Source organism: Etheostoma cragini, chromosome 2 (genome assembly GCF_013103735.1).
Source record: "Etheostoma cragini isolate CJK2018 chromosome 2, CSU_Ecrag_1.0, whole genome shotgun sequence".
NCBI lineage: Eukaryota > Metazoa > Chordata > Actinopteri > Perciformes > Percidae > Etheostoma > Etheostoma cragini.
The window spans coordinates 18,711,018-18,738,205 of record NC_048408.1 but is presented as its reverse complement, the minus strand read 5'-3'; the positions used below and the strand labels follow the sequence as shown (position 1 = coordinate 18,738,205).

Genomic DNA, 27,188 nt, shown 5'->3' with positions numbered 1-27,188 from the left:
ATTGTTTATTGCCTACTGATGTTGCTTGTTCATTTTCCATTTGCTTTTTCTGTTTTTGCCTTTTTAGCTTTTTTCTGCTGTGTTCAGACTCACATTCAGGAAGGGAGCAGATGCAATGCAAAAATGGGAGTTGTGATATATCTGACTGCCTGAATTTGTTGAAGAAAACCATCAATCCATCCATCTTCATCCGCTTATCTGGTATCGGGTAGCGGGGGCAGCAGCTCCAACAAGGGGACCCCAAACTTTAAATAAATATATACATGTGTAGCAATATATAATGAATTTGAGGAGGTGACAGATCAGGACATTGAATCGTATTATATTGTTGACAGAATAATCATAATCAAATTGAATCAAGACACCAGTGAAGATTTTATAAAATAAGTAATTAAAAAAACGTAATTGAATCTCACGTGTTTATTCAAATGATACAGGACAAAAGTTAAGCGGGGGAATAAACACTGCAACACACACAGATCAAAAAGCTTTTACAATTCTTTCGGACAAGTCCATATTCGGTCGTCTAAAAAGTTAGTTGTGCCAGTCCCAAAGCAGTTTCTGTCTGCAATGACGCAGAGGACCAAGTCACACTCCATGCACTTCCAGGGGGGGGACAGCCTCACCTTCCTGCAGTGTACACAAGTCCTGCGCCCATACCAGACCCTCTTGCTTAATTCAGTTTGATGTGAGATTGCCACGGGTAAGTGGCCGCTGTGTGCCTGGGCTGGAGGGGTCACAACTGTGACGCCGCACAACTAGGTTCTAAGCCCCTGCAGAAAGGCTCTGTGGGTCAAGGGTTCCTCCTGCTTCTCTCTGCAGAGCTCCTTGTGTAGGAGGAAGCGGTTTGTGGCTGCAAAGTCCAGGAAGTGGTGTCCGGTAAAAGCGCATGGTCTTGAGACATCTTGTGACACGAGTAGCACCCGACCAGGTGGTTAGACAAATGAACACCTCCCATGTGCTGGTTATTATTCACAACAGGTGTTAGGTATGGAACAGATCTGGTGGTCCAGCTGCCATGCTTAGTTTTCATCTTCTTATTCAGGGTGCTTCCAGAGAATGCCTCGTGGATTGGGAAGCAGACAGAGACCTCACATGTGTCCATCCACTTCATAAAAAGTAGTGGGCCGTCACAGATCCACCTGATGGAGCCTCTAGGGTCGCTTTTCTCCAGAGCATTTGAGCTGTGCGGGGGCATTCTCTTCTGGTATCTCTGCATGTGCCACAAGCCCCAGTATTCAGGCTCAACAGTTCCTTGAAGAGTTTTGGACTGGTGTAGAAATTATCCACATATCGATGAAAGCAACTGCCCAGGTGCCGTTTTCATGAAGGACATGACAGAGTCATATGCAAGGCCAACGCCTGAGGCCAACTGGGACTTCCCAGTGTACACAGCACAGTCCCAGGTGTAGCCATTGCTGCTGTCAGCCAACACAATGAGCTTAAAACTCCACTTGGTCAGCTTCACTTTCACCTTCATGTATTGTGTCTTTCCAACGTGGGCCATTAACCACCATCCTCTTGTCAAATGAAAGGTTACATCTGGGGTGGTAAATTGCTTTGCAAGCAGTTTTGATTGTGTCCAGAATGGGTTTCAGTTGAAACAGGGCCCCCTTCTTTTGATCATTCACTACATCTTTATCAGGATCACTCATGTGGATGTTCTAAGATGTCATCCGGTACCTGTCCCGTGGCATCTCATTGGCTGGTTCACAATTGACTCAGCATTATGACGTTTTATAAAAAAAAATGTATTGTTTTTTTGAATCGGAGGGATTTAACTTCTATTTGTCTGATTTAAAGTAATATTCTGCAAAGAACACATGTTGTGTGGCTGATAGATTGGGAAGTCAGAGAGACTATATCTGGTCAGATCACGGATCAACTACAGTGTGTTGTTAATTAACATCAGCAACAGATCACATGTAGAGCATTTTGAGAGCTACTCGCTGTCATAATTAAAACAACTGGAGACAGGATTGTGTTTTATGTGTCTTAATGTTTATATTTTTAATTCACGTGTTTTATCAGTTTTTATTTTTTTACTGATTTTGTGTAAAGCCCTTTGAATTGCCCTGTTGCTGAAATGTGCTATACAAATAAAGCTGCCTTGCCTTGCCTTGTATAAGCTGATATGTGGGTCTGATAAAATTGTATTAAATCGGAATCGCACCACAGCTGTTTCTGTCACTTCCTGTTCAGCCTGAAGGCGGCTGGAATCGGCTGGAAACTGTCTGACTTTACAGCAGCCTTGTGTCACCGCCCCCGGCTGCTGCTAGCCTATTAAGCTCGTTCGAGATGAACTGCGCCTCGCCTGTAAAGTGGACGGGAGCAGGCGGCAGCAGCGGGGGCGGGGGAAAAGAGCTGCGGTAAAGTCGGACAGTTTCCATCCGATTCCAGCCGCCTTCAGACTGGACAGGAAGTGACAAAAAGGACTGTGGTGCGATTCCGATTTAATAAAATATAATCAGACCCACATATCAGCTTGTACACAGTCAGTTGTTTTGATTATGACAGAGTAGCTGTGAAAGTGCTCTACATGAAAGCTTTTGCTGATTTTAATGAACAACACACTGTAGATGATCCGTGATCTGATCAGATTTAGTCTCTCTGACTTGTAAACGTTACTATCAGCCACACAACACGTGTTCTGTACAGAATAAGTCTTCAAATCAGACACATTAAAATACCTCCGATTCAAAAACTATAAAAAGTTTATATAAATCGTCATCATGTTGTAAACCAATCAGGTGTTAAATCAGCTGAGAAGCCGGCGTTTCCCAGCATGCTCTGGGTCCGCCTGGCTCTTGCAGTCGGTGAAAAGCAACTGCGCCGCCTGCGTCTCAGAACTGCGGCCGCCTTGCTCTCGTGAGACTACCGTTGCCCACGTGTGCATGACGTCAGAGCAAAGTCGGGATCAAGTCGGACAGAAATCTAACCGGCATGCAACGGGCGCCGATCGCCGGTGATCGATTCTGCGCAGATCTGGCTCATCTCGAACGAGCCTATATCCCCCTCAGTAGGCTTCAGCTAGAGTTAACTAACAGCTGACAACAACAACTTAGTTCAACGTGGATCCATGGAAAACAAAAGCAAAGAAACCGTGCTGAAGGAGATACGATGTTGGAAAGCTCCATCGGTAACCAAGCGGAGTCACGTAAGTTAAAAATAAGTTTAGATATGTTCTAAAAATAGATGAACTAAAGTGATTGGAATACCTGTACGGTGGCCAAGACGTGTCGTACTAGTTGTATATTGCTTTGCAAATTCGAAACCCAAGGCCATAAACGGAAAACACAAAAGCCCACAACACAAATGCAAAATATTGCAAAATATTACACCGCAGGCTAATCACTCAATCATGCTGTATCCTCCCAAAACTACCCAGCTGATTGCTGTCAACACAACAACATGGAAGCTGACTTCCGATTCCCAGAGTCTGATTCTGCAGGGAATTTTGCATTGCTGAGTCCTCCGATTTTTGAACCTCTGACTGTAATGAAAGCGTGTTAGTCATTAAGGTAAATTATTAATTATGTCTAAAACGCACTTTTAGATCAGTGAAAGCTTTTATTGTCTTTATTATAACGCAATAAAGGCAGGCAATATAGGGTGTTTTTTTCCATATGTAGATCTCTAGCCCCTGAAGTTATGAAGTAAGACTTTTGTTTTAACAAAATAAAGACAGATTTGCAAATGAACTATGGCCGGTCTTCAGGGAATTTTAGTACACTCTGCAGAGTATAGTTGAAAAAAATACACAAATTTACAGGAGCAACGATGTGCAGTGTTTTTTAATCATTTTGAAACCTGACACATTTTTTAACTAAACATGAACCTTAGCTTTACCTTTTCATCCATCTACACATTTTCATTGTCTTGTTTTCAACATCACTGCATTGCAGCCAATGAGGTTGCACATCTTCACCCAACATCAAACAACGGTAGAGGAAGCACTGTTTGCGTACTGTCTGTGCGGTGTACATATGTGTGAGAGACAAAGACATACAATCAGTGTGGAAGAATGAAGCTTGTCTGTTGGTCCACACTTTTGCTCTGTGTTTTTGCCAATGCAGGTACAACCGTTTTCTTTTCTTTCATCTTCAAACATTTTTACAACATTTTGTTGTTGTTGAAGTCGGCCTGCAACAGTGTTCACTAGACAAGCTAAGTGGAACATTTTTAAAATATGCAAAGAAAGGTTTCCGTCGCTGCTTCAGGAAAATGCAGATGGTTTGTGGTATGTTTCCAAACTGTCTAATGTACAGGAAAAAAATCATCATTGTTATTGTTATTATTCTATATATATTTTGAATATTCACTTGTGTGACTAGAGCTATTAAACTATAAAGTTATCATTTTGGATTAGCTAAATGTCCTTGACAAGATGAATTGAGGATTTCTCAAGGCCTTAGGAGGTCTGAGAAAGCCTAAGAAACTGATAATGTAACTGCTAAGCTTATTAAGAAACTCCTTTTATATGGTCAAGGCAGTGATGTGATGACACTTTTAGCTTCTCTTTATGTGTGTGTCTTTTGTGTAAAGTTCTATGAGATTGCCTCACAGACAATTTTTTTTGCAGACTCTGACACTGTAAACTCTCTTCACATGCACGAGAATAAAAATACAAAAAAGACATTTGACTGACTCAAGATCTTCATTGAACAAATCCTTGTTACCAAAATTTCCTTTACACTAATCACACAGTTTGTCCCTATTATGACAGATAACAATGCAGTGTGGAGAGAGGCTGGCCAGGACGTCACCTTAAAGTGTTCCTCCACTGGATGTCCCAGCAGCGATGGCGAGTATGATGGGATGTATCTGTATTACAGTCGAGATCAAGATCATAAGGAGCAGAAAGAGGTGCTTTACCATCACCCCTATCCCAATTCAACTTCCAAAATAACCCCGCGAAAAACATACTCAGGCAGGATTGAGACAAAAGGACCATTGTCTAACCACACCATCACCATCAGCAATCTGACCGTGGACGACTCTGGTTTCTACAGTTGTGTCTACATGAAAGCGGCAGGTGATGTCCGATGCAGCGCCTACACACTTTTTATAAGTGGTGCGTATGCTTTTTTTTCTAGAACTACACAAGGTCTTTTCTTAAGGGTAGTAACCGAAGTACAATACGTACATACAACAGGTACCTTTTTTAGTTAACCATTCAGTACTACTACTACTACTGTATACTTCTTGTACAATTCATAAGGAAATACTTTTAGAAAATGTACTTTTTGCTTCACAACTAAGTTTGATGGCTACAATTAGTTACTTATGACTAGATTAGATTTAACATTAAAAAAAATGTAAGTTTATAAACTATGATACATTTGTAAAGATATTTACCAGTATAAAAATTGGTACTATTTTTGTTTTGTTGACCCCACTGTTTGTGTAAAAATAAGTTTCCTTTCTTTAAATGTTTTCATTTTCCTCTTGTGAGCTTCTAAACGCCAATATACGACAATCTAGGCTTGCACATTTCATTAAGGTAACCTACATGGTGACATTACCTATAGTATGTGTTATGATTCGTAAGACTCCAGGGGATACTCTTACATACTAGATCCAAATAGATAGCTATTATTACTACTTTCATTAAGTAAAGGATCTGAATACTGAATACGTCCGAATTCTCCACCACTGGGGGACAATGTTTGTTAGTTAAAGCCATTTTCTATGTTCTTGTCTTGTATATCTTCTTTTAGTAATAGGACATCACCCTCATGTCTATGGGAAATTCCTTGTCATTTTTATAAAATGTAAAAGTAAACAGTATGTATGGTTAAAGCTGTGATAGAAATGCTATCACTATACGGAATGCTACAGTTACATTTGCACAAGGACATTTTATTCGGCATAACCCCTGTTTGCCTGTTCGTCATTTAAACAGGAGTGGCACCATGTCCCACATCAGCACCAGAAGTGCCTTCTGTTCTTGTCATTGAGAAACTTATGGTCCTAATCATTATGGCAGCCTGCACCGTCAGCACCCTAGTAACTGTGATCTTCATTCTGCTGATAGTCCCAAGGGTGAGTTCAGATCTCTCTACACACAGCTATACCTGAATCAAAATAATTAAATAGCTGGTGCTTACTTACTGTTTGGGCATATATATTATTCACTCTACATTAAACATTTAACTACCTGACCGATGTCAACATAAGGGATATATCTTTGAGATCTTCAGTTCACATGCTGAATACAAAGAAAAAACACTGACTGCTCTGTCCACAGAATGTGGCTGCAACATTCTGTTCACATTTCTCAAGATACTGTACGTAATATTTCTCTTGGTAAGAGTAAGTTTCCTTTAATACATGAAGTACTTACTGATTTTTTACTGGTTTAAGCTTTTTCATGAGGGAAGTTATAGTATTCTTGTTAAATTAAGTTATTAACACTAAATTAAGGTAACAATTTGCATTAACAATTCTGAGTACAATGGATAAAAATAAATTAGTTGAAATAGCCTAAATTTAAGTAATTAGACAACTTAATATTACTTAAACATTTTAAGAAATGTAAGTAGATTTACTTTAATTAAGCTTGTTACTCATGTTGGTTGTACTTAAATAATTTAGTTAATCTTACTATAAAAGAATCATAGCATTTACTCGAAAGATTAAGTTAAAATTGCCTAAATGAAGTAATTTGACAACTTAATATTACCTAAACATTTTCATGAAATTGAAGTGGATTTTATTTAACTAAGCTCGTTAGTCATGTTAGTTGTACTTAAGTAATTTAGTTAATCTTACTATAAAAGAATCACAGCATTTACTCAATAATGGCTGAGTTGGAACTACTTAAAAAGTCCGTGCAAATTGTTACCTTATTTTTTTAAGTTAAGCTACTATACATTTTTTTAGAGTGTATAGAGCCAAAGCGCTTCAGTTGGTTCCTTTTAACTGGTTCTATATTAGGGGTGGCAGTAGCTCAGTCCTTAAAGAGAACGGGAGGCTCGCTGGTATGGAGTGTGGATTGGTAGCAGGAGAGATATCACTTCACCTCCTGCTCACTGCCAGGTGCTCTTGAGCAAGGCACCTGGCAGGTGGAAGGTGCAACACAACATAAAACATATTCAGTCTTTAATGTCTCTTGATTAGGTCTCTGAAATCTAATGACTGTAATTTTCTCAACTCTGATACGGTGATATTTCACTACCAACAGGTAAAACGATGGGCTAGAAGCAGCAGAAGAAGAACAACAAGTGTTGCGCAAGTTTCCCTTAATGACGTGTATGAAGTTATGAGTAAGAACGGCTTTCAACCAACTCAAGAGTAGTCATTGCCTAACTCGTAAGATTGTGCTCAGTATTGCTTAGCATAAAAAATGATTGGCTTGGTGGCCATCTTCTTCTTGAGGGTTGGTTTACTCGTTTGACTGTTTGAGATTTTAATTAGCACATCAGACAAAATGTAAATGTACATGTTAATAACAGCTAAACATGGGGTATTAAATCTCCAAAATCTTTCATTACTGTGAAAGTATTTTCCAAATTCAACTCATTCTTAATAATAGTATTCATTATTAATATTTGAACTTTAATATTTGGGTGTTTGATGCTTTTTGGGCTTTACTAGAAATTGCGTGGGCTTGCAGCGGTTTATGTTCTATTAAAAATACAAATGAAATGTATGTGAGAAACAAAACTGAGAGCATAAACTAGGCTGTATGAGGAGCAGGTAAGAGATGCAACACAGGTGCAGGAGGCCGAAATCGCATTTGTCTAATCAGTCAGATTATTGATTTGATAAATTTTTCCTTAAGACACAATATGTGGCTATATTTTTGAAAGTTGTTTATGACAGCTGTGAAGAAGTACATTTGGGTTCAAACCACACACATGTAACCACAGGTACGTGTGGGTGGTTTGCACGTCTTAAGTTCTCACATAATATATTGACACGCATCTAATGTTACCATATAGTCCTAGTGGAGTTAATTAGGCATGAGTATGTTAAATGGAAAACTTAAAAATGAGAATTATGATGGTAAAAAAGGTGGTGATGATAATTGTTACTGTAAATTAAAAGCTATTAGTAAGGGAATTAACGTTTTAAGTTTTTGTGATAATTTTTGTTTCTGATTTAGTGTTTTTGTTTTTATATTTTTTCTTGTGAATATAAGGCATATATTGTACTGTATATGATGTTTTAAAGTCAAACAAAGTTTCTAAGCAATGTCATATGTTTTGCCGTGAGAACAAAAGTCCTCATCTGTGGTATTTGAGTGTGCGTATGGATTTGAAAACAAATGTAGAGCTTTTTTTTTTTTTAAAGCAACAAAGATTAACTCACTTTTGATTTATTTATTTTTAGACTAAATTAACTCACTTCAACTCCACATTGCACGTAGACTTGTTTCCTTGAAACTTATTATATTCTAATACAGTTTAGTTCAAAGTTAAGTTGCAAAATGTACCCTTAAATATTGTATTTACCTTTTAAGGGTAAACATGTTAATTGTGATTTAATAGAATAAACTGAGCGTCTAATGTAGTTCCCATGACACTTAGGCCTATTCTGTGGTTTTCACACCTTGAGCTATTGACCAAAATAACATGGTGGGATTTGGTGTGAGTGTTGGTCTGTAGAAGAATACATACTGAAAGATGGTCACAGGTGCGTGACACCTTTTAACTTAAGCTTCCTTCCTGGCCATTGTTTACCGTAGTTCAAAACCACCTGTTTGCAGACTTCTTTTTATCTAATCTGTGTTTTCCAGAAGCTGTCTGCTGTCTGTCCTCTGCCTGTTTTTACCACTGCTGCCTTTGTCTTAATTCATTGGTTTTATTTGATGATTTTGAATTTATACGCTTCATGAAATTGTCAATTTTAACATGTACATGTATGGAGTTTTAAAAATTATCCCTATAAATTCCTTTTTTTGTCTTTTGTAATTGAAGAGCTGACATACAAGGAGGTGGCAGCAAGAGTCAAACTGACTCCAGACCACATGTCAAGTGATACAAATAAAATAAAATAAAACCATTTAATCAGTTCCATCCATTGATGCTGTGTGCCCAGATGTGGTTGTTCTCTTGTTATCGACCGTTAGCCTATTATTTGAACATAAGATTATTTGAAACTATTTTGCATCCGTGTCTGCTTTTGAGCTGTTACACCTGTAACAAAAGGCGACTTTATTTACTGTGTCACAATCTGTGTCCCAGTTGTTTTCAGTCCGTCTGCCACTCGGTCTCTGCACTTCTTTGCTTTTCTATTGTTTGCAGTTTCTATTGTTTTTTAGTTTTTTTTTGCATTTTCTGTTATGTCCTGTTGCAAAACACATCCCCATGTGACTTGCGAATCGTTCCTGTATACAAGAAACTACATTATAATTGTATAAGTATGACATTATTATTATGAACATGATTATTTGCAGTATATATGTATTTATAATGTATTCAAATGGTCCCCGCTTGCCTATCTATATATAGTATGAACACAGTAAGATTTTTAGAAATGTTAAATTGAATATGAATGTGTTGACCTGAGGAGCAGATGTGTGGCTGTCCAATGTAATGTAGCAGAAACGTTTTTCATGTCCATTTAAATGCAGCAGGTGGCTGCTAATGCTAATATGCATGCTGGCTCACTGTCAAGGCTGACGGTATCACTTCCTAACTGTCCTAACAAGTGAGATTTTTTTGAATGATAGCCTAAGATCCTAATATATCTCTCGTACAAAATCCATGTTTTATTTCATTTCTTTCTTCAGAGTAAAAGCCATTTAAGTATATTTGCCAGTCTCCCTTTTAACCAGAAGAGGGCAGCATTGGACAGCCTTTATACTGCAACGCAGTGGTGAAATGTAACTAAGTACATTTACTCAAGTACTGTGCTAAAGTACAAATTTGAGGTATTCGTGCTTTACTTGAGTGTTTTCTTTTCATGCCACTTTCTACTTTTACTCCACTACATTTGTGAGAGAAATATTGTACTTTTTAGTCTACTACAATAATCTGACAGCTTTAGTTAGACCTGCTAGTTACCTGACAAACTTAAATGTTTGCACACAAAACACATGCAGTTTATAAAATGAAATGTTTTATCATAAATTAATCTACCCAACAATATACAGGTCTACAAGTCCAGCTGAAACGATCAGCCCACTCACTCTGACATCTGTCCATTGTGTGTATGGGACCTGAGCATATGTGTGTATTTCAGGTTTGTGTGTAATAACAACAGAGTCTAAAGTGTAATTTCCCCATTGGGGAGCAATAAAGAGTATAAATACTTATTAATATTATTAGCCAATTAAACACTCTGTTGGTTGACAGACGTGTTTTGGTCGTTTCCAGTTTCTAAAATGAAAGGTATTTTCTGCATCTTACTTTTAATACTTTAAGTACATTTCTTTTACTTAAGTGGCAGTATCAATACCGGGCTCTTTGTAACAGAGCATTTTTACAGTGTGTTATTAGTAGCTACTTTAAGTAAAGGATCTGACTACTTCTTCCACCATTGCTGCAATGCATGTGAACGTGCCACTGATTACCATGGCATTCAATCACGTTTTTAATAAGCAACAAAGTAAACGTTAAGTAGCGCTGCAGTATGCTTGCTCAGTGCATCTGTCAGCCACAGAGAGCATCAGTAGGCTTTCAGTATCTGAGCAGAATATGACTCAGTTTGGGAGTACAGACCTCTCAAAGTGGTGATAAAGTTTCCACAGCATAAGAGAACACCATTCTCCGGTGAGTCTTCTTTCCCTCAATCAATCAAGTGAAATCACTAGCTTTTTCACATGCTCATATAGGCCTAGATAAATTAAATAACTAATTGTTATCGATAAGTTGTGTGTGTGTGTGTGTGTGTGTGTTTGTGTGCTACCTATAATTAGTTTGAATAGTAATTATGTAGCTCTATACACTGGATAAATAGAAAGTTATTTCGGATCTGTGCGCGAGAGCGCGTCAGTGGAACTCACCCCCTCCACCATACCCCCCCCCCTTGAGTTCACATTTCCGCTACCACGGTCGTGTGGTCTCGAGACGCTCAACTAAAGTGAACGTCATCGAGCTGAGCGGATCACACGGCATTTTTGCATCTGCGCTGCCCGCAGTCACGGTGTCATCACGCACTGGGAGCAAGCCGCAAACGAACAAGTGCGGGGAAACTGAGAAAACAAAGTCGAGTCCAGTTTTGTTTTGGACGCGAGACAAACAGACCCAGGTTTCCTCTGAGGACCAAAGCGCTGATTTGACAGACAACTGAGGAAAGCAGAGCAGCATCAACCCAGAGCATGAAGAAGACTCCTAATTCAGGTACAGATGATTACAAAATGCTAAAATTCACTGTATATGGTAATATCATATTGCATCATTTAGACTAATTTTATCAGATTTAAACTCTGCAAAAAATATTACAAGTATGAATTATGTAGGCTATAAAGAATGTGACTATTCGTTTTTATGCTTAAGTATGATTTATAAAAGACTTTTGCAGTACTGCACACAATATGCACATGATTATAGCGTAGTATTTAATAAATCAATGTAGGCTTTAGTTTGGATACATGTCTGATGACGTTATGTCACACAATAATTGTTACCCCTTAGAAGACTAGTAAAATATCATTGCTGAATGTTCTTTTAAACTTTTTTATTGTTTTTCTTAAGTTGTCTTTACCCCTTACCAAACTTGCCAGACTCTGTCACTCTTGCCCCTCTGTTGTTTTGGGCCAGTTTGTTTGTAGGCTGAGTGTGCAGCACCCGGGGGAGAACCTCAGGGTTCCCTGGCCATTAGAGTCTGGTGTGCGTCATCATCTGTCCTTCTCAGCCTGACCTTCTGTATGGATGCACTGGCCCCTTCAGGCTGCGCTCTCTTCATAATGCTGTGTGTGTGTGTGTGTGTGTGTGTGTGTGTGTGCGCGTGCGTGTTTGGCTTTAACAAACATTTTGGACGTTTGCTTGCTTATGTTGTCAATGTAGGTCTACATGCCTTTGCCTGCTATGTCTGCTCATGGCTGCATTGTGCATGTTTGACATAATATAGTTATAGTTGTTGTGTGTGTGTGTGTGTGTGTGTGTGTGTATACACATCTCTGGCTTTGCTCAGGCCCCATCTGTGTGTTCCTACTCTATAAACATTTGGGAACACAGGATGGGCTCCAGGGAAAAAAATATAGTGCTCTAGATTAAACAGACTCAGCAATGTGGCACAAGCTAATGCGAGGGGGCTTGTGTTGAAAACAAGAAACATTGTAACACTGAGTTTGAAGAAAAACGTTTCATCTTTATTCATGCAATAAAGACTTAAACAATACCACAATAAGATAAAATATGCTCATATCCACATCACTCTTTTAAAGGTGTTTGGAGATATATCCAAGTCAGTTACTGATGCAATGCATGCACAATGTCTTTTACCATGTCAAAACTTCAGACTGTGTTTTTCAGTGTTTCTCCAGTTACAAGGAAATTAAGTTTTGCAGAGCTCATGTCTGAAATCCTCATTTTTGTGACTTAAAGTTTTACTCAAGGCCAAATCTCAAGTCTCAATATTTTTAACTCTCTGTATGTGCTGTTACATTATAAAAAAAAAAGTATTAGCCATGTAAAAAGTAACAATCACAAACACAGCAACAGTCTGGAGCCGTAAGCTATTAGTGCTTGACCTTTCAGGGAATAGAAATGTGGGAAAGGTCATACGTAGACTTGAAGGCTGGCCTGTTTAAGGATTCTTATCACTATCTGTCAATTTCCATCTCTGGAGATCCTCACTGCTGCACCTGCACTGAAACCGCAAACACCCTCAAACTATCTGACGTTATCCAGTGGCAGATTGCTACTTCAGAAGCTGGTTAGACTGCAAAGAAGGCAACAACAGTGGCATTGTCACTTTAAATTTGTGACAACAGTTTTTAGGTTGTATCATTGCTTTTTCACACTTTTTTCAGAATACAAAGAAAGTCCAGATGTAATAATTCCATGCAGCAGGCTTGGAAAAGCTATTTGTCGACTGTATTTGCACCCTGAGGTTATAATGTATTTTGATCATTAGGATGGCTTGTGGTCTGATCTGTCTCCAAGCAAAGACAAACCTTGAGACCGGGCATCCTGACTCGGCACAGAGCTTGTAGTAGCTCCAGCAGTTTCTCCACGCACCATCTTTCAACGTAAGGTGTCAAATTATTTGTCAGGCTGGAGGATTTAATGGCTGGACTGAGAGAGAATCCAATAAGCAGTGTGATGGCGAAGATGCTTTACATGGGGAGCCTTTTTTAGTTTTGTCTACATACTGTATCTGTCAAATTAGTTCAAGCAAAAGATCTAGTTTGATTGGGCTGTCTCAAAGTGTTATAATACTGGAGAAAACAGATGTTTGAAATTGTGATGCTGTGTAACCGAGAGCATGTCTCATCTGTCAAAATGGTCAGTGCAGACGAAGAACATTGGTTTAAACGTTTTTTTTTTTTCACATCTCTATTGGCTTATGTTGTTGAAAACACGTCCTATCTATAGTTTTTTTTTAAGTATATACGATAAAGGCAGTACGATACCTTAATAACAATGTCCAAAAACTACATGTAATTGTCCCAAAAACACTAATACAACTTAAAAACTATGTTTAAAATAAATACTCCACATGCTTTTTGGGAAGAGTGCATTAGATCCATGTTTTCTCCAGTCGCTCATGTTAAATTTTTCTCCCCGAGTGGGAGCATTGTGTCGTCTCTCAGATGACCAACACAAATTTGTTGGTCCCAATTTAGGAAAGTCCGGTGAGACCCGGAGCGTGTTGGGCTTAATGAACTGGATGTACCCACGTTGTTTTGTAGTTTCAAGTAATGTGACCCTGAAATGAACAAGGAGTCCCAGTGGAGTAAATGCACTGTTCCCCCCCCCCCCCCCCCTTTTTTTCTTTCTAGCTTCCTACGCATGAGAGATCCCAGTCAGCTGTGCTATATATTCTCATTTTTCAAAACAGGCTCGTCCCCAGTTTCAATAGACTCCTTTGTGGTGAACATTTGCTGGGGGCTTGTTGTGTGGATGTGTTGAACTTTTCGTCTTTAATAGAAGATTGGATACAAACTCAGGGAAGCATTCTTGATGTGGACTTGTGGATGGAACGGACAGATGTGGTATTTTTAGGTCCTCATGTTAGAACTATAGACTACACATACACTGACTGTCAAAATTTGAATGTCTTGGAGAAACAATCTAATTTCTACAAATTATACAAGGAAATGACTAATTATTACAATGACTCAACATCTCAACGCTGTTCGGCACATTAGAGGGGCCAATGGCCAGGATTAAGCCTGCTGCATTAGATTTACTGTACTGGCTGACATGTGCAGACTTTGGCCCACACACACTACCATTTTTGATTTAGCTGTATTTTAACTGTTGATGTTAGACTGGGGATGTACTTCTAATGAGAATATTTCATTTTCATAACAGAGGTCCCATCAGGATCCAAACACAAATTGAATTTCAGTGATATTGTGTCATGATGATATGATCATATCATGGCATCATTTCACAAAATTCTGTTATCCAAATGAATGATTCTAAACAAATTGTAATTAAAACTTAAAGCTGCTATAATCTGTATTTTTTATAATAATGTATGAGTTGACAATGGGAAAACAATGTGAAAACCATGTGACAATGTAAAAGGCGGTGGCTCATAGTGAGATTTTTGGCACTTTATAGTGAGTTTCAGCTTGTTGTTTAGCAGTCTGATTTGAACGTCACTGTTTTGGTTCTCTCTTACTGGTTTCAGTAGAAAGCTCTACAAAGCCACTGTGTACACTACCTGCTCATCACCAAGCAAGGCAGACCCAGTTCAAGACTACTATAGCTGGTGAACATAGTGGAGCAGTTAGCAACTAAATACACAGTTATTTGCCCCCCAGTTAATGCATTTTTGAATAAACAAGTGGTTGACTATTTAGTTTCATACACATACGTAAAAGTGGAAAAGTAGTGCATTGGATGAAATATCAGACTGTTTTAAAATGTGATTGTGCGTACATTTACCATTCCATGATCAAGAAGTATCAACATTGGATACATGCTCTTGTTAATAGTTTGTTTTTATCATATAACCCACTGTACTTTTTATGTTAATATCTGAGGCAATCAAGCAATGTTTAGGGAAGAATTTTCCAAATCCTCACTGTTTTATAAAGTCCTTTAACCTATGTAGGGCTGTCATTTATTATTTCCATTAGAAAATTATTGTATTGGATTATGTTGTTTAAATTTGAACAGTTGTTTAATTGCATAATCTAAAAAAATAAATACGAAAGGTGACTTTTTCCCCCATTAACCGTCTATAACACATAAGGGTTACCCGTCTTATTGATATAAAACCGAAAAAGGCAGAAAATTCCTACATTTGAGATGTTTCATAAATTACTTAAACAAATTGTTCAATTATATGGATTGTATAATTGTATAATGGATTAATTGCATCATAACTTGCAGGTCCTAAGAGAGAATCTGAAAATTCTTCTCACTGTCCATCATTTTAATGTACAGCAACACAAGACTGAGGTCTAACTGGTCACAGATCAGCACAGTCATTCAGTCTGCTGATATACTGTTAAAACAAGCTTAGAGCACTTGGGGGGGCCTGGCTACAGAACCGTTGAGTCTAACTGGTTTCTTAAAAATGCCACGGCACTTTAAACTGCAGCATCCATCATGTCATCCATCCTCCCACTTAACCACACCAGTAGGTCCCATGGAGAACAAGCAGATGAGGAGAGTCAATACAGCTCTTTATTTCACTTTAACAATGGCTCTTCAGTGACAGCTGAGCTAGATTCCCTTCAGTCTGAGTCATATATTGGCCTGGACTACCATCACATTCACTACTACTCCCTGTGATGATAAAGCTGTCTTTATTACATTGCTATTCATTGGTGAGCATCTATATTATTCACTACCTGAGAGTGAAGCTGCCAAGCTCTCCGGTTCATATATAATCCTTATCACATTAAAACCCTTGCTTGAAAGCTTCCGTGAGTATTAGACTACTTTTATCAGTCTTCTTTCATGAGTGATATGTACAAAAGCTCACCGTCTTAGCCCCCAATGGCTGCCTTATGTACCAGTTATTCAACATAAGTTTCTCTCATTGAAAGGACCAAACTTTTTCCCCTTAGATAAACTTTCCTGCAGTTTTTAGCTTAATCCTTTCACTCCAACTACAGGAAATGACACATGGATTTTGCTCCATCTCTTATGGTTTAATCTCAGTGTATCTCTCCTCCCAGCTATAATTTCTATCTGATTAAACTTAGCTTTGGGTTCTGAAACGCCGACCTATGATTCAACAATGCACGCGTGATGCATGCGTACCATGAAGGAGACCTCTCTCCTTGCTGAATAGTCGTATAGACACTAAGCATTGCACATACACACAAGTGCAAGGATGACATCATCTGCCACTGTGTCACAGTTTGGCTATAAATGGAAATGATAGTCTCAGTTAAACCAATGACGTCTCAGCTTAACAAAGCCCCCCCCTGAATAACATAAGGATGAAAACAGGCCATGTCACTGCTGTTTATCATGACGAGCAGCCAGCCAGTCGTGACTGATTTTGCTGCATGTTCATTAAAGAAACAGCTGATGTTACAAGCAGATGCTGTAGTAAAGCATGGGCTAATCATAATGAGAGCTTTGCTTAGATTTTGCATTTGTGTTCTATGATCATTTGACATACAAGGAATAACATTAACATTTGTCAGCTCTGTGTGAGAGTTTATGTATGCATTGATACAATTTAAATGGTTAACAGCAAACAAAACATAGACCTTTTGTTATTTCAATAAACCTTATGGTGTGAAAAAAATGCACAACTTCCAATCATAACACTAAAACCAGTTATACAGAGATTTAAATTCTAGAAATTAGTTCACTGTAAATTTAATTAAGCTCCTTGCTTTTCCACATTTATTTCTAGATGCTTACAGTTACAAATGTTGTATTCAGACCATCAAAATATTTTTACAATGATATATGTACATGTATGGTTTATGGGCAAGTTTTGGCCAAATGTCAATGACACCTTTTTCACATTAAGCTCTTCATTGACAAGAGAGAAAGCAGAATAGGCCAATTAAAAATGAGTAAACAGGGAAATATGCCCATCATAATGTCCTAAAGCCTAATGTGATGTCATCAAATGTCTTGTTTTGTCTGACCAACAGTCCAAATGTTTTCACTTAACTATAATAATAAAGAATCAAATCCTCCCATCTTAGAACAATGAAGCATTTTTGTTTTAAAAATGATCGAAATGCTTGATAAAAAAATCCATTTGGCTGATATAATCTTATCCTAGTACATGTATATCCATATGAGCATGTATGGGAGCCTTATCAAAAGTGTCAAAATATGATGTATTTATGTTAAAAAAAAACTTTAATTGGCCTTATCAGATTTTTCTTTAACTTTCAAATCCCAATATTGGTAACTGGAGAATAAATCTAGTGTCGGCCAGGCCCTTCTAAGAAGGATTTTATTTTTTAAATTTTAATCTCAGTCATCTAATTAAGAAATCCGAAAACCCAGTTGCAAATTAATTATACTTGACTTTGCGTAATGGCTTGGTTATGGATAGTTTGTTTTTCCACAGTCAGTCGTCTTGCATTTATTTGGGACATTTACCGTTGCCAAACTCCATTTGAACAGAGATTACCACAGAGCTCATGTGTCATGAGCTTGCTGTACTGTGTGAGTGTGTGTGTGTCTGTGTGCGTGTGTGCGTGTGCGCACGTGCATGCATGCATGTATGTGTGTAGAGCATATATGTGTGTAGAGCATGTGTAGACTGTCTGGGTCCGAGTTGTGGATTTAGACATCAGGGGCTTGGCATGCTGATTACAGAGGTTCCAAGCCACAGGGAACCACAGGAACTCTCCTCGTTCTCCTCTCTCTTTCTCTCTCCAGCACCATCCCTCCATCAGTTCAGGCTGATTTGCAGGGATGGAGGTAAAAGCAGTGGGCCTCGGGCTAATGTGGATGTTTCTGTGCCTTGTGATAATCTACCAAATTACATAACATTGCTTCACTCATCCATGCTCCATAAGCTTATTCCTTAATCAATTACACAAAGCACAGTTAAGCAGTGTGGATTGTAACAGTACAATAAGATATATTACACATTGTAGCAAACCATAAGCACTAATGACGGACTGTTATTGTTCCAGCTTAACTAATTTAATATGGATTTGTGAGCCAAAAATTCAGGCTGTTTTACTTACTTCAGTGCCACTCAAAACCACAAAAGGAGGTCATACATAAGTCCTGCAAAATAGATAAAAGATGCAGATACTTCCATAGTGATTTCTCCTCTATTTGCAATAACCACATAGTGTCCACATATTAATCAATTGCTACAACAGTCTCCTTATTTCCTGCAAGGGATCTGGAACTTTGAGGATATCCCATTTATGTATCCTGCTGCCAGCTCCGTCTCACATCTAATGATTACCTTATGGGGAGGAGGAAATAGCCAGCAGGGTTACCACAGCCATGCTGGGACAGACAGACTGCACCACTTGCACTTTTACAGCCTCTGATAGTCCAAATGACCTAAGAGTAGGATTTAAATAGTCAGAGAACTGGAAGAGAGGAGCCTACACAACTGATCGGTTGAAGGAATGGGGCTTTCTGTAAACTAGATTTGACTGTGTGAGTGTGTTTCCCCACATATGAGTTTAACGTGTGTGTCATAACAGGGTCATTATTGTTGGAGTGCTTCTCAGCTTTGACTGGAAGTTGTGAAATTGCTCTACATCAGTTATGACTTTGGCCATGATTGCATTTTTTTTTTGACTATGAGCTGTGAAACATTTTCAGGGATTAAAAAGTTGTGGTGATAAGCTGTTAGTAATAATAGAGGTCAGTGTTTTTGTGTGGAGTTTTTATGTTTCAGTGGATCATTCATAGCGCTGGAGGACATTTAGGTCTGCCTCATTTTAGACTTTGTTGTATTTTTAGCAAAATTGGTGGCATTGTCCCTTGACTTTTTGTCTAGCACAGCAGTTAATTTTGATTTGTCCAATATTTTTGTTTATGATTAAATACTTAAAAACATAAAAATGTGTTTAGTGCTAATTAGCAAATCTAAGCATGATAAAATTCTAAACTAAGAAAGTGACCATGGTAAAAAATACATGCAAAACAACATTGTTACTGTAAGCATGTTGCCCTGCTAACTTTAACATTTAGCCAAAAACACTGCTGTGTTTAGCCTTAGCCGCTAGCATGGCTGTAGACCCGCCTAATTTTTCCAGTAGTTAGGGAGAACCATAAATGTCAAATGAGTGCATGGGAATCTCAGAAGAGGTTTACACGACAAATATTTACATATTGCAATTAATGAATATTCAAAATGAATATTAGACTTAGACTTAGACTTAGACTTCTCTTTAATATTTCTTTTGGGATGAATCCCACACAGAAATTGAAAAATGTAAATCTTTCTGGAACAATCGCAAGAGTACTTTGTGATTACAAAAATGCAACTCCTCATGGTTTGCATGTGAGCATGGGGTCTGCCTTTAAATTAGCTTGTGCAGCTGAGTGATGTGAAGACTTGTGTCGTCCCTGTACATGCCCCAGGTTGGATGTGTAAGCTGGAGGAGCAGCAGCAGCAGCAGCGTGGGACACAAATGGGACACAAATGAGGAGGACAGCGCATCTCTTTCTTGCTCTCTCTGTGCTGTGCTTGTGTGTGGGCTTGATGGAGACAAGGCAGGGAGGCATGAGTGCTGCTTAGTGCTCTGGTGAAGTCATCAGTGTGTCTAGCTAGCATCACCACATCACACTGATTTCTCTTTTTCATTTGCCACCATCTCCTTGAACCTTGTGTGTGTGTTTGTGTGTGTGTGTGTGAGTGTCTGTCTGTGTGTGTATGTGTGTGTATGTGTGTGTGTGTGTGTGTGTGTGTGGTTGAGCACTAAGTGACTAAATGACACTAAGTACACCTAGGCCTATTAAGGCACATCATCTATATGACATGATGATAATGTGCAACACATCCATCTAGTGTTGGTATAATAGATTTAATATGACATTGAACCACAAATTAATACACCACAGGCCATGGCGTCCTACAGAGTTTAGTTTCTGTGTATATTTATATCCCTCTCACATGTGTTTTCCATCTCTGAAAACACCAGCCGCTTCAGCTCCTCTTCATCATGTCCTTCCTCACCTTATCTCCTTCATTCTTTTCTTCTATTTACCTCTTACACTACTTCCCCGTCTCGCTCCTCCTCTTCTCTTTTCATCCTTTATCGTCTTCCCATAGTTCTTTTTCCTTCATTGTGCATCACTGCCCCACAGGCATCCCTTTAGTGTTGGCCGGCATGCTGGTGAGTTTTTTACTTGACTATCTTATAACTAAATTTAGCTTGTTTGAGTCACGCGTTTGGCAATAGGTCGTGCTCGGAAGTGACGGCTTACATTAATGTGCACCCCAAGGCTCACCATCCACCCATAGTAAATGTGTGATACAGTTTTTTGGGCGTTGTGTGTGCGTGTGTGTGTGGGCATGTGCGTGTGTCTGAGTATGTCTCGCATGAGTGAACAAGCACACGTGTTTGTCTGTGCCCCATGACCATCTGCGTTGTCGGATGCAAATGTAGGCTACACATTTGGTATATGTGTAAGTCTTAGAAAAAGAAAGGCTGACTCTGTGTTTACGTTGTGTACTGTCATGCGAGAGGAATCTGCTTTGATAACCCTTTCAGTTTGTGTGTGTCTGGTTTCAAGTGGATGTTCGAGTGTACATATGCAATTTGTGTGTGTGTGTGTGTGTGTGTGTGTGTGTGTGTGTGTGTGTGTGTGTGTGTGTGTGTGTACGTGTGTGTACGTGTGTGTGTATGTGTGCGAGAGGTTCCGGCTGTATCTTGCCAGCAGGTTGAGATGATGGAAAGGGCAGGTGATGAAAGGTATGAGTGAGGGAGGCCCTCTCAGTCTGTTCTCTTTTGCAGCAGTATGTCTGAAAAATGTCCTTTACAAGCTCAAACAACTTAATTTACTGTAAACTGTGAACAGTGTCTTCATGCACCAGGAAACATAAAGAAATCAGATTCACTCATTATACTAATAAGTGGTTGCAAAACAGGTAAAATAAACCATACACATAATTAAGCCTGCACAATTTGGGGGGAAATATAAATCACAATTCTTTTGCTTACAATTGATATTACGATTCTCTCCCACGATTTTTTTTTACCATAATAAAACAAAATAAATTGGTAGTATCAAACAACAATTTTTCTTTGGCACTTATAGCACATTGAGCATCACGACAAGCCTGGGAACATAGAAGCCTCAATGAAGAGAAGGGAGAGCAGTGCAGTACTTGGAAGCTATTTAAAACCTATTTTATAAAGTTTGTGTAAAACTCACAGAAGAAAGTAATAGCATTTGTGATGCGTTTGGCTCGTAAAAATTAAATGAAAATCGAAGTAACCAAATTTTAAAATGTTATCGTGAACAGGGTGAACCAGATCGCGATTTTATAATTATTAATCGTGCAAAACTACCCATCTCATGATCTTGCATCTTCATATTCATTTTATCATTCCTTGAGTATTTTCATCTCCCATCCAATTCATCTACACCAGCCAAAAAAGTAGTTTTTATATGAACACAAGTGTGTGTGTGTGTGTGTATGTGTGTGTGTGAGTGTATGTGTGTGTGATTTCATTTCAGCCCGGGTCACTGCTCTTTGTTCTGAACAGCACACTGCAGGGGGGACCTGAGGTGTATGTTGGAACATGTGTTTGTGTGTTAAATTAGTCAACAAATGCATGAGCACGTGTTCTGTGTTTCATGTGTTTTTTTTTACCCTGATCCTGTGATTAACTGCAGCGTTTGAAGTCTGGAAATGAAACGAGACAACAGAAAAAAGCCAGTTGACCAAAGTGACGTGTCTTTATTTTTAAAGTCACATTCTTGTCACAGCAACAGCATTCGGATATCCACATGGATTCAACATTAAAAAGCTCATTTAGAAAGGATCTGGTTTCGTTATTTATCACGTTGATCATTGACAGTTTAGATTTTGGTTGCTATAATGTGCACATGGTTGTACTTTAGCATTCTTGCACAAATATAAAAGAAGGCATCTGATTTCATTTTTCAAAAATACGATACAGACCTCACACCATAACATGCACAGAGAGGGCTGACGAGATAAGTAGAATAAACTCCTGAATAGTTTTGTAATCTCTCACAGCCCCTCAAAATAAAACATCAGATTTTGACTGCCCTAAGTCAAATTGTACAGTTCTTTATACAAATGTAAATAGACATAATAATTGCAATACACTTAATTTAGCACTTATATATTGATATATGGCAAATTATCAATACAATTACATATTGACTTGCACACCAAAAAAGCCATTCATGTACAGTACAGGCCAAATGTTTGGACACACTTTCTCACTCAATGCGTTTTCTTTATTTTCATGACTATTTACATTGTAGATTATCACTGAAGGCCTCAAAACTACGAATGAACACATGTGGATTTGTGTACTTAACAAAAAAGTGTGAAATAACTGAAAACATGTCTTATATTCTTGTTTCTTCCAATTCTTCAATGAGCTTCATGAGGTAGTGACCTGAAATAGTTTTCACTTCACAGGTGTGCCTTGTCAAGGTTAGTTTCTTGCCTTATTAATGGGGTTGGGACCATCAGTTTTGTTGGTCAGAAGTCAGGTTGATACACAGCCGACAGCCCTGTTGGACAACTGTTAGAGTTCATATTATGGCAAGAACCAATCAGCTAAGTAAAGAGAAACGACCATTTCAGGTGACTACCTCTTGAAGCTCGTCAAGAGAATGCCAAGAGTGTGCAAAGCAGTTATTAGAGCAAAGGGTGTCTACTTTAAAGGAACTAGAATATAAGACACGTTTCAGTTATTTCACAGTTTTTGTTAAGTACATGATTCCACATGTGTTCATTCATAGTTTTGATGCCTTCAGTGATAATCTACAATGTAAATAGTCATGAAAATGAAGGAAATGCATTGAATGATAAGGTGTGTCGAAACTTTTGGCCTGTACTTTTAAATTGTGTGAACAATAGTACTTTCTTCCTCTAACAAGCTCAGAAATGCTGGCCATTTGGTCGCTCATAAGTAAATGTTCCTTGTAACAGAGCAGGTTAGATAGAGAGAGGCGTTTGCCATCACTGCATGCCTGGAGAAACACCAGATCACGTTGTTGCTTCATCCGGGCACACACCAAAGAAAGATGTTTCTATTGGGTCCAACTGCCTTTGTGTGTTTCTTTGGTGCATGTGCTGATTGCTGCTAAAGCTAATGTTGTCGCTCGGTCTAAATCTGGAAGACATGGGTTGAGGAGGGATGTTCCATGCAAGAAAGAGGAAGTGAGCTGTTGAGCTGTGCCTTCTCTCCCTGATTTAAAAACAAAGATGGGTGTGTGTCAGATTGTGTGTGTGTGTGTGTGTATGTATTGTGTTTTCTTGGGAGTTTCTCACCAAGGCAATTGCTCATGGGGCCTCTGACCTTGTAGAGGGGCTAAGTCTAGGGCAAGACTCTAAGCATGACGTGTGTGTATGTGTGTGTGTTTGTGTGTGTGTGTGTGTGTGTGTGTGTGTATGCTGTGTGCTGGACCGGTAACATAGGTGACTTTTATAACATATTAGATATCTTAACAGGTCCAAAAATTTGGGCCCGATCCCCAAAACACCCAGAAATGTATTACCTTTAACCAAACTGGACCTGAATATTATTTAAAAGCTAGAACCCAGATTCCTGCAGAACCAAGAAATGTTGGACTTAAACCCAACCGTACCCAGGAGACAAAGACCCGATTTGACAGCTGATTTTTATTAACACGTTTCACATTAATTTAGAAGTTGTCAGAACAAAACTTTGTGTCTAATGTTACCTAATGTAACATTAGTAGCCTTCTCCCCTGTGCCTTGCCATGTTGATATAATCCATCCTCCTTGCCAAAGAAAGTTGGTTTATCAATCCAGGTTTTCTCTCATTGCTAATAGAAACAGCGTGGCTAATCCACTCTGGTTTTATCTTAAAAGTTCACTTACTGTCATGGTGACAGATCATGATAAATGCGGCTCATTTAAACTAAGTTTTACAGTTTTGATGCATCTTACATAGAAAAGATAACTTCTGCCCGTGGTAACCCAGACCTAGTTGACCGTATAAACCCTGGATCTGAACCCATTCTATAAAGACACATTAATTCACTCAATTAATGATGATAACCAAGACATTAGATGTCCAGTCATTTCCTACAGAGCTGAGGCTGAGGCATCAGCTGATGAGTAGGAGGTCAACAACTTGTTGACTGACATGTAACATGTATTATTAGCTGGTTATAAACTAGCCTTAATAAGAAAACACTTATACTCGAGGGCCCTGGAATGAAGTTTCTTTAGAGACTTGAGAGTTGAGAATACTCTTCAGTCCACTCAGAACCAGTCATAAGTTGATTGAATGATGAATTATTGTGGGTTTGTACATGCTGATTTGAGTGATGATGATGACATAGATGTGCTTTTTGTTGGTATAGTGCAAGATGTCTTGGTGGACTGCTTGAGTTTTTCTCCGCAATAAGTGGACTGTGTTTATTTTCAGATTAGGACCTTTGGTCAAAAGGCTGAGGATCTATTTCAAAGACACAATACTGCTACAGTGTCAGGGGAGTGTTGGTGTGTGTGAGCAAGGCTTGCCTCAGTATCAAGGAAAGAATAGAAACAATGGAGAAATTGAAGGGAGAAAAGAAATAAAAAAGGTGTCAGCTTGTGTGTATCTGGGATAACAGCCTGCATCGTGTGTGTAGGAGAGAATGAGAGCCATGACAGAGAAAGCAACTCCATATGACTAGCACATGGCTGTGGACGTCTGCGCTGTTCACTTGCTATCCTGACAGACTGAAGACATTAAAAACTTGGAGGAAGTAAGAGCTAGGGAGGCAGAGGGAGGAAAAGGAGGGAGGAGAGAGGGAGGGTTGAAAGAGGGGGACAGGGTGACTAAGTCAGAAGAAAGGGGAAGTCTTCATGAAGAAAAAGGGGAAGGGAAGGAAGGAGAGGACAAAAAAGGAGAGGTTACATGTGGCTATATGAGGTAGCCGTTGAGTTATGGAGCGAGACAGAATAACCGGTAAGTTGTTGCTTTTTCCAACTTATTTGATATTTTAACACTGAGAAGGCTTTCTTTGGGAGGGACTTTCTTTTACTCTTTTCTTTGTTAGACTGCGGAGGAAGCAGCTTCTTAGCAGTGGCAGCAGTCAGCTAGAAGCAACCCTGGTTGTGTTTGCTTTACTTTGCCAGTTGGTGTTGGAGCAGCCGTTATGAGACCTCTTTCTCTCTCTGTCTACATGTCAACTTTACCCCTTCATTTATTTTTTATATATATTGTCTGATCTACAAACTCACCTTTTTTAGACATTTATTCTCTTATTGTTAGCCGTGGATAAGTTCACAGCCACAGCCAAGATGACTGTGAAGTGCACTGAATAGCTACATGCATAGTAACGGTGAGTAAACCTCATGTGATGGACTGTCAAAGAAAACTTCCCAGAATCAGGAAACGTAACATTCCAGTGCAAAGTGGCTGCTGTTCTGTAATTGGCAGCCCCGGGTTAAGATACTGACTTACAGCCCACGCACACACACAACTATAATCCGACAATAGACGGACATTTAAATCTTCATGCCATCATCACATTATTGGATTTTAAGCTGAGGGGTCCAGTTGTCAGATTAAATTCAGAAGGATGCAGATGGTTTATTTTAAGTCACGGAGAGCGGAAGCAGAGCTCACATGCCAGATAGTATGGTTTTGATTTTGACGGACAGCAGACCGCTTTTAAGGAACGTTTAGCATGCTTCAGGGTCTGTATACTGTCCTGCACCTGTGACGTTATAACTCAGTAGCTTCTGGCATGGTTTTTTTCAACAGAGATCCTTCTTGCTTCCTTTAATCAGTAACTCTTTATTGATTTTAATTGTTTAGTGCTGAATCCCCAGTAGAACGTCTGTTCAGGCCCATATGTGTTCAGTCTGCACTCAAAGTATAAGACTAATCTGGCATCTTACAGTGATTAAGGCTGGAGATCAAGCTGAGCAACACTCTGCAAATTAGCGTTTAATTCGACCATTAATGAGGTGGCTGAGTTCAGCGAGCTGTATGATGTACACAGACACACTGCACACCCATTTTTCTCACCACTTGATGGCAATGTTGCAGTGCCATTTTGTCCTCTTCAGTGCAGCCACATCTCCCTGTGAAGTTCTGTAAAATGTTCCATGTGGATGATTCATATTTTGCAGACAGAGAGATTTCTTTTTATGAGACGTGGAGGAATTTAGCAAGGACCGAACCACTCCAGTGGGGGACGAGGACCGGGCGGTTGAGAGATGAAGTGGTGGAGCGTTATGTTAGGCATCACTTCCCCCTCACTCCTCTCAGTTAAGGAAGTCCTGCAAGGGCTGAGCTACTTCCTGGATTTCAACCTGTGCTGCTGTTCTGTTTGGACCTGTTGCCACCACCCTACTACCCCACCCCTCATCCCTTCGGACTTTGTTTTGATAACTTTAGGAGCACATGCTGTGGTGCATAGATGACTTTTTCAACCTCATGATTGTGGGCGCATTTGCAACACCTCCATCTCGACCCAGAGTGCCTCCTACTTTCCCATTTCCGAACCTGCTCAGGATTAAAATAATACGTTCAATATGACATGTCATCTGCCATGACTGTCTCATATGGTCACCATGTTGACAATTGCTAATTGGTGACACACTGCCGTGAAAATACAACAAAGGGAAAGGAAAGCAAAGGATTCAGTTTGCAAAAGAGAGGCATGGTTGTGTCATTTTGCTTTATGTTTTGCCAATGCATAAGGAAGAAAGACACAGATTGGGTGGCCTGTTTAGCATCAAAGTGACAACAATAAAAGCAAAGATTCAGTAGCTTGAGTTGATGATTACAAGGGGGACAACTCCTTTTATAATTTTTTCAAACAACATATTGATACTCTTCTTTAGGGAAATAAGTAGATTGAAATCGGTTTGCATTTGTTTACATGAGGGTGTCAAGGCCAGGACCCCATACCCATACTTGTGATTCAGCATTCTTTCTTTTAAAAGCCACTTTTGACTTATTTTGGTTTCTCTTG

The 27,188-nt window shown here is 39.1% G+C and overlaps 2 protein-coding genes and 1 long non-coding RNA gene across 6 annotated transcripts in view; 2 read left to right on the top strand and 1 right to left on the bottom strand.

Moving 5' to 3' along the window:
- Positions 1–3,708: 3,708 nt before the first annotated feature.
- si:ch211-188c18.1 lies at positions 3,709–7,592 on the top strand. Its single transcript, XM_034897022.1, has 4 exons — positions 3,709–4,076; positions 4,727–5,074; positions 5,906–6,045; positions 7,187–7,592. Exons 1-4 carry the CDS (start codon positions 4,025–4,027, stop codon positions 7,298–7,300), a joined length of 654 nt encoding a protein of 217 aa, XP_034752913.1. The 5' UTR covers positions 3,709–4,024; the 3' UTR covers positions 7,301–7,592.
- Positions 7,593–8,397: 805 nt separating this feature from the next.
- On the bottom strand, positions 8,398–25,411 carry LOC117959772. The gene is made up of 3 exons (XR_004659998.1): positions 25,399–25,411; positions 24,347–24,353; positions 8,398–8,501 (listed from the first exon to the last, which is right to left on the bottom strand). It is a non-coding gene; the product is annotated as an uncharacterized LOC117959772 (long non-coding RNA).
- The window catches only part of sept9b (septin 9b), a 73,944-nt gene continuing 57,785 nt past the window's right edge, over positions 11,030–27,188 (top strand). Inside the window, exon 1 of one of the 4 annotated variants that reach the window (XM_034896951.1) lies at positions 11,030–11,291. In XM_034896951.1, the coding sequence (XP_034752842.1) occupies positions 11,270–11,291 (22 nt within the window). In that variant the 5' untranslated portion in view covers positions 11,030–11,269. Of the gene's footprint in view, positions 11,292–11,722; positions 11,817–17,848; positions 17,982–24,965; positions 25,169–27,188 lie in introns of those variants that run through there. The other 3 variants (XM_034896958.1, XM_034896925.1, XM_034896942.1) reach the window with 3 other exon arrangements.

What these genes read in the sequence shown, in the direction of transcription:
- si:ch211-188c18.1 (XM_034897022.1), top strand. Translation starts at nt 4,025, where the DNA reads ATGAAGCTTGTCTGTTGGTCCACACTTTTGCTCTGTGTTTTTGCCAAT. An exon ending in CTACACACTTTTTATAAGTG is followed by an intron (nt 5,075 to 5,905) that starts GTGCGTATGCTT and finishes TCATTTAAACAG; the next exon opens with GAGTGGCACCATGTCCCACA. An exon ending in TTCTGCTGATAGTCCCAAGG is followed by an intron (nt 6,046 to 7,186) that starts GTGAGTTCAGAT and finishes CACTACCAACAG; the next exon opens with GTAAAACGATGGGCTAGAAG.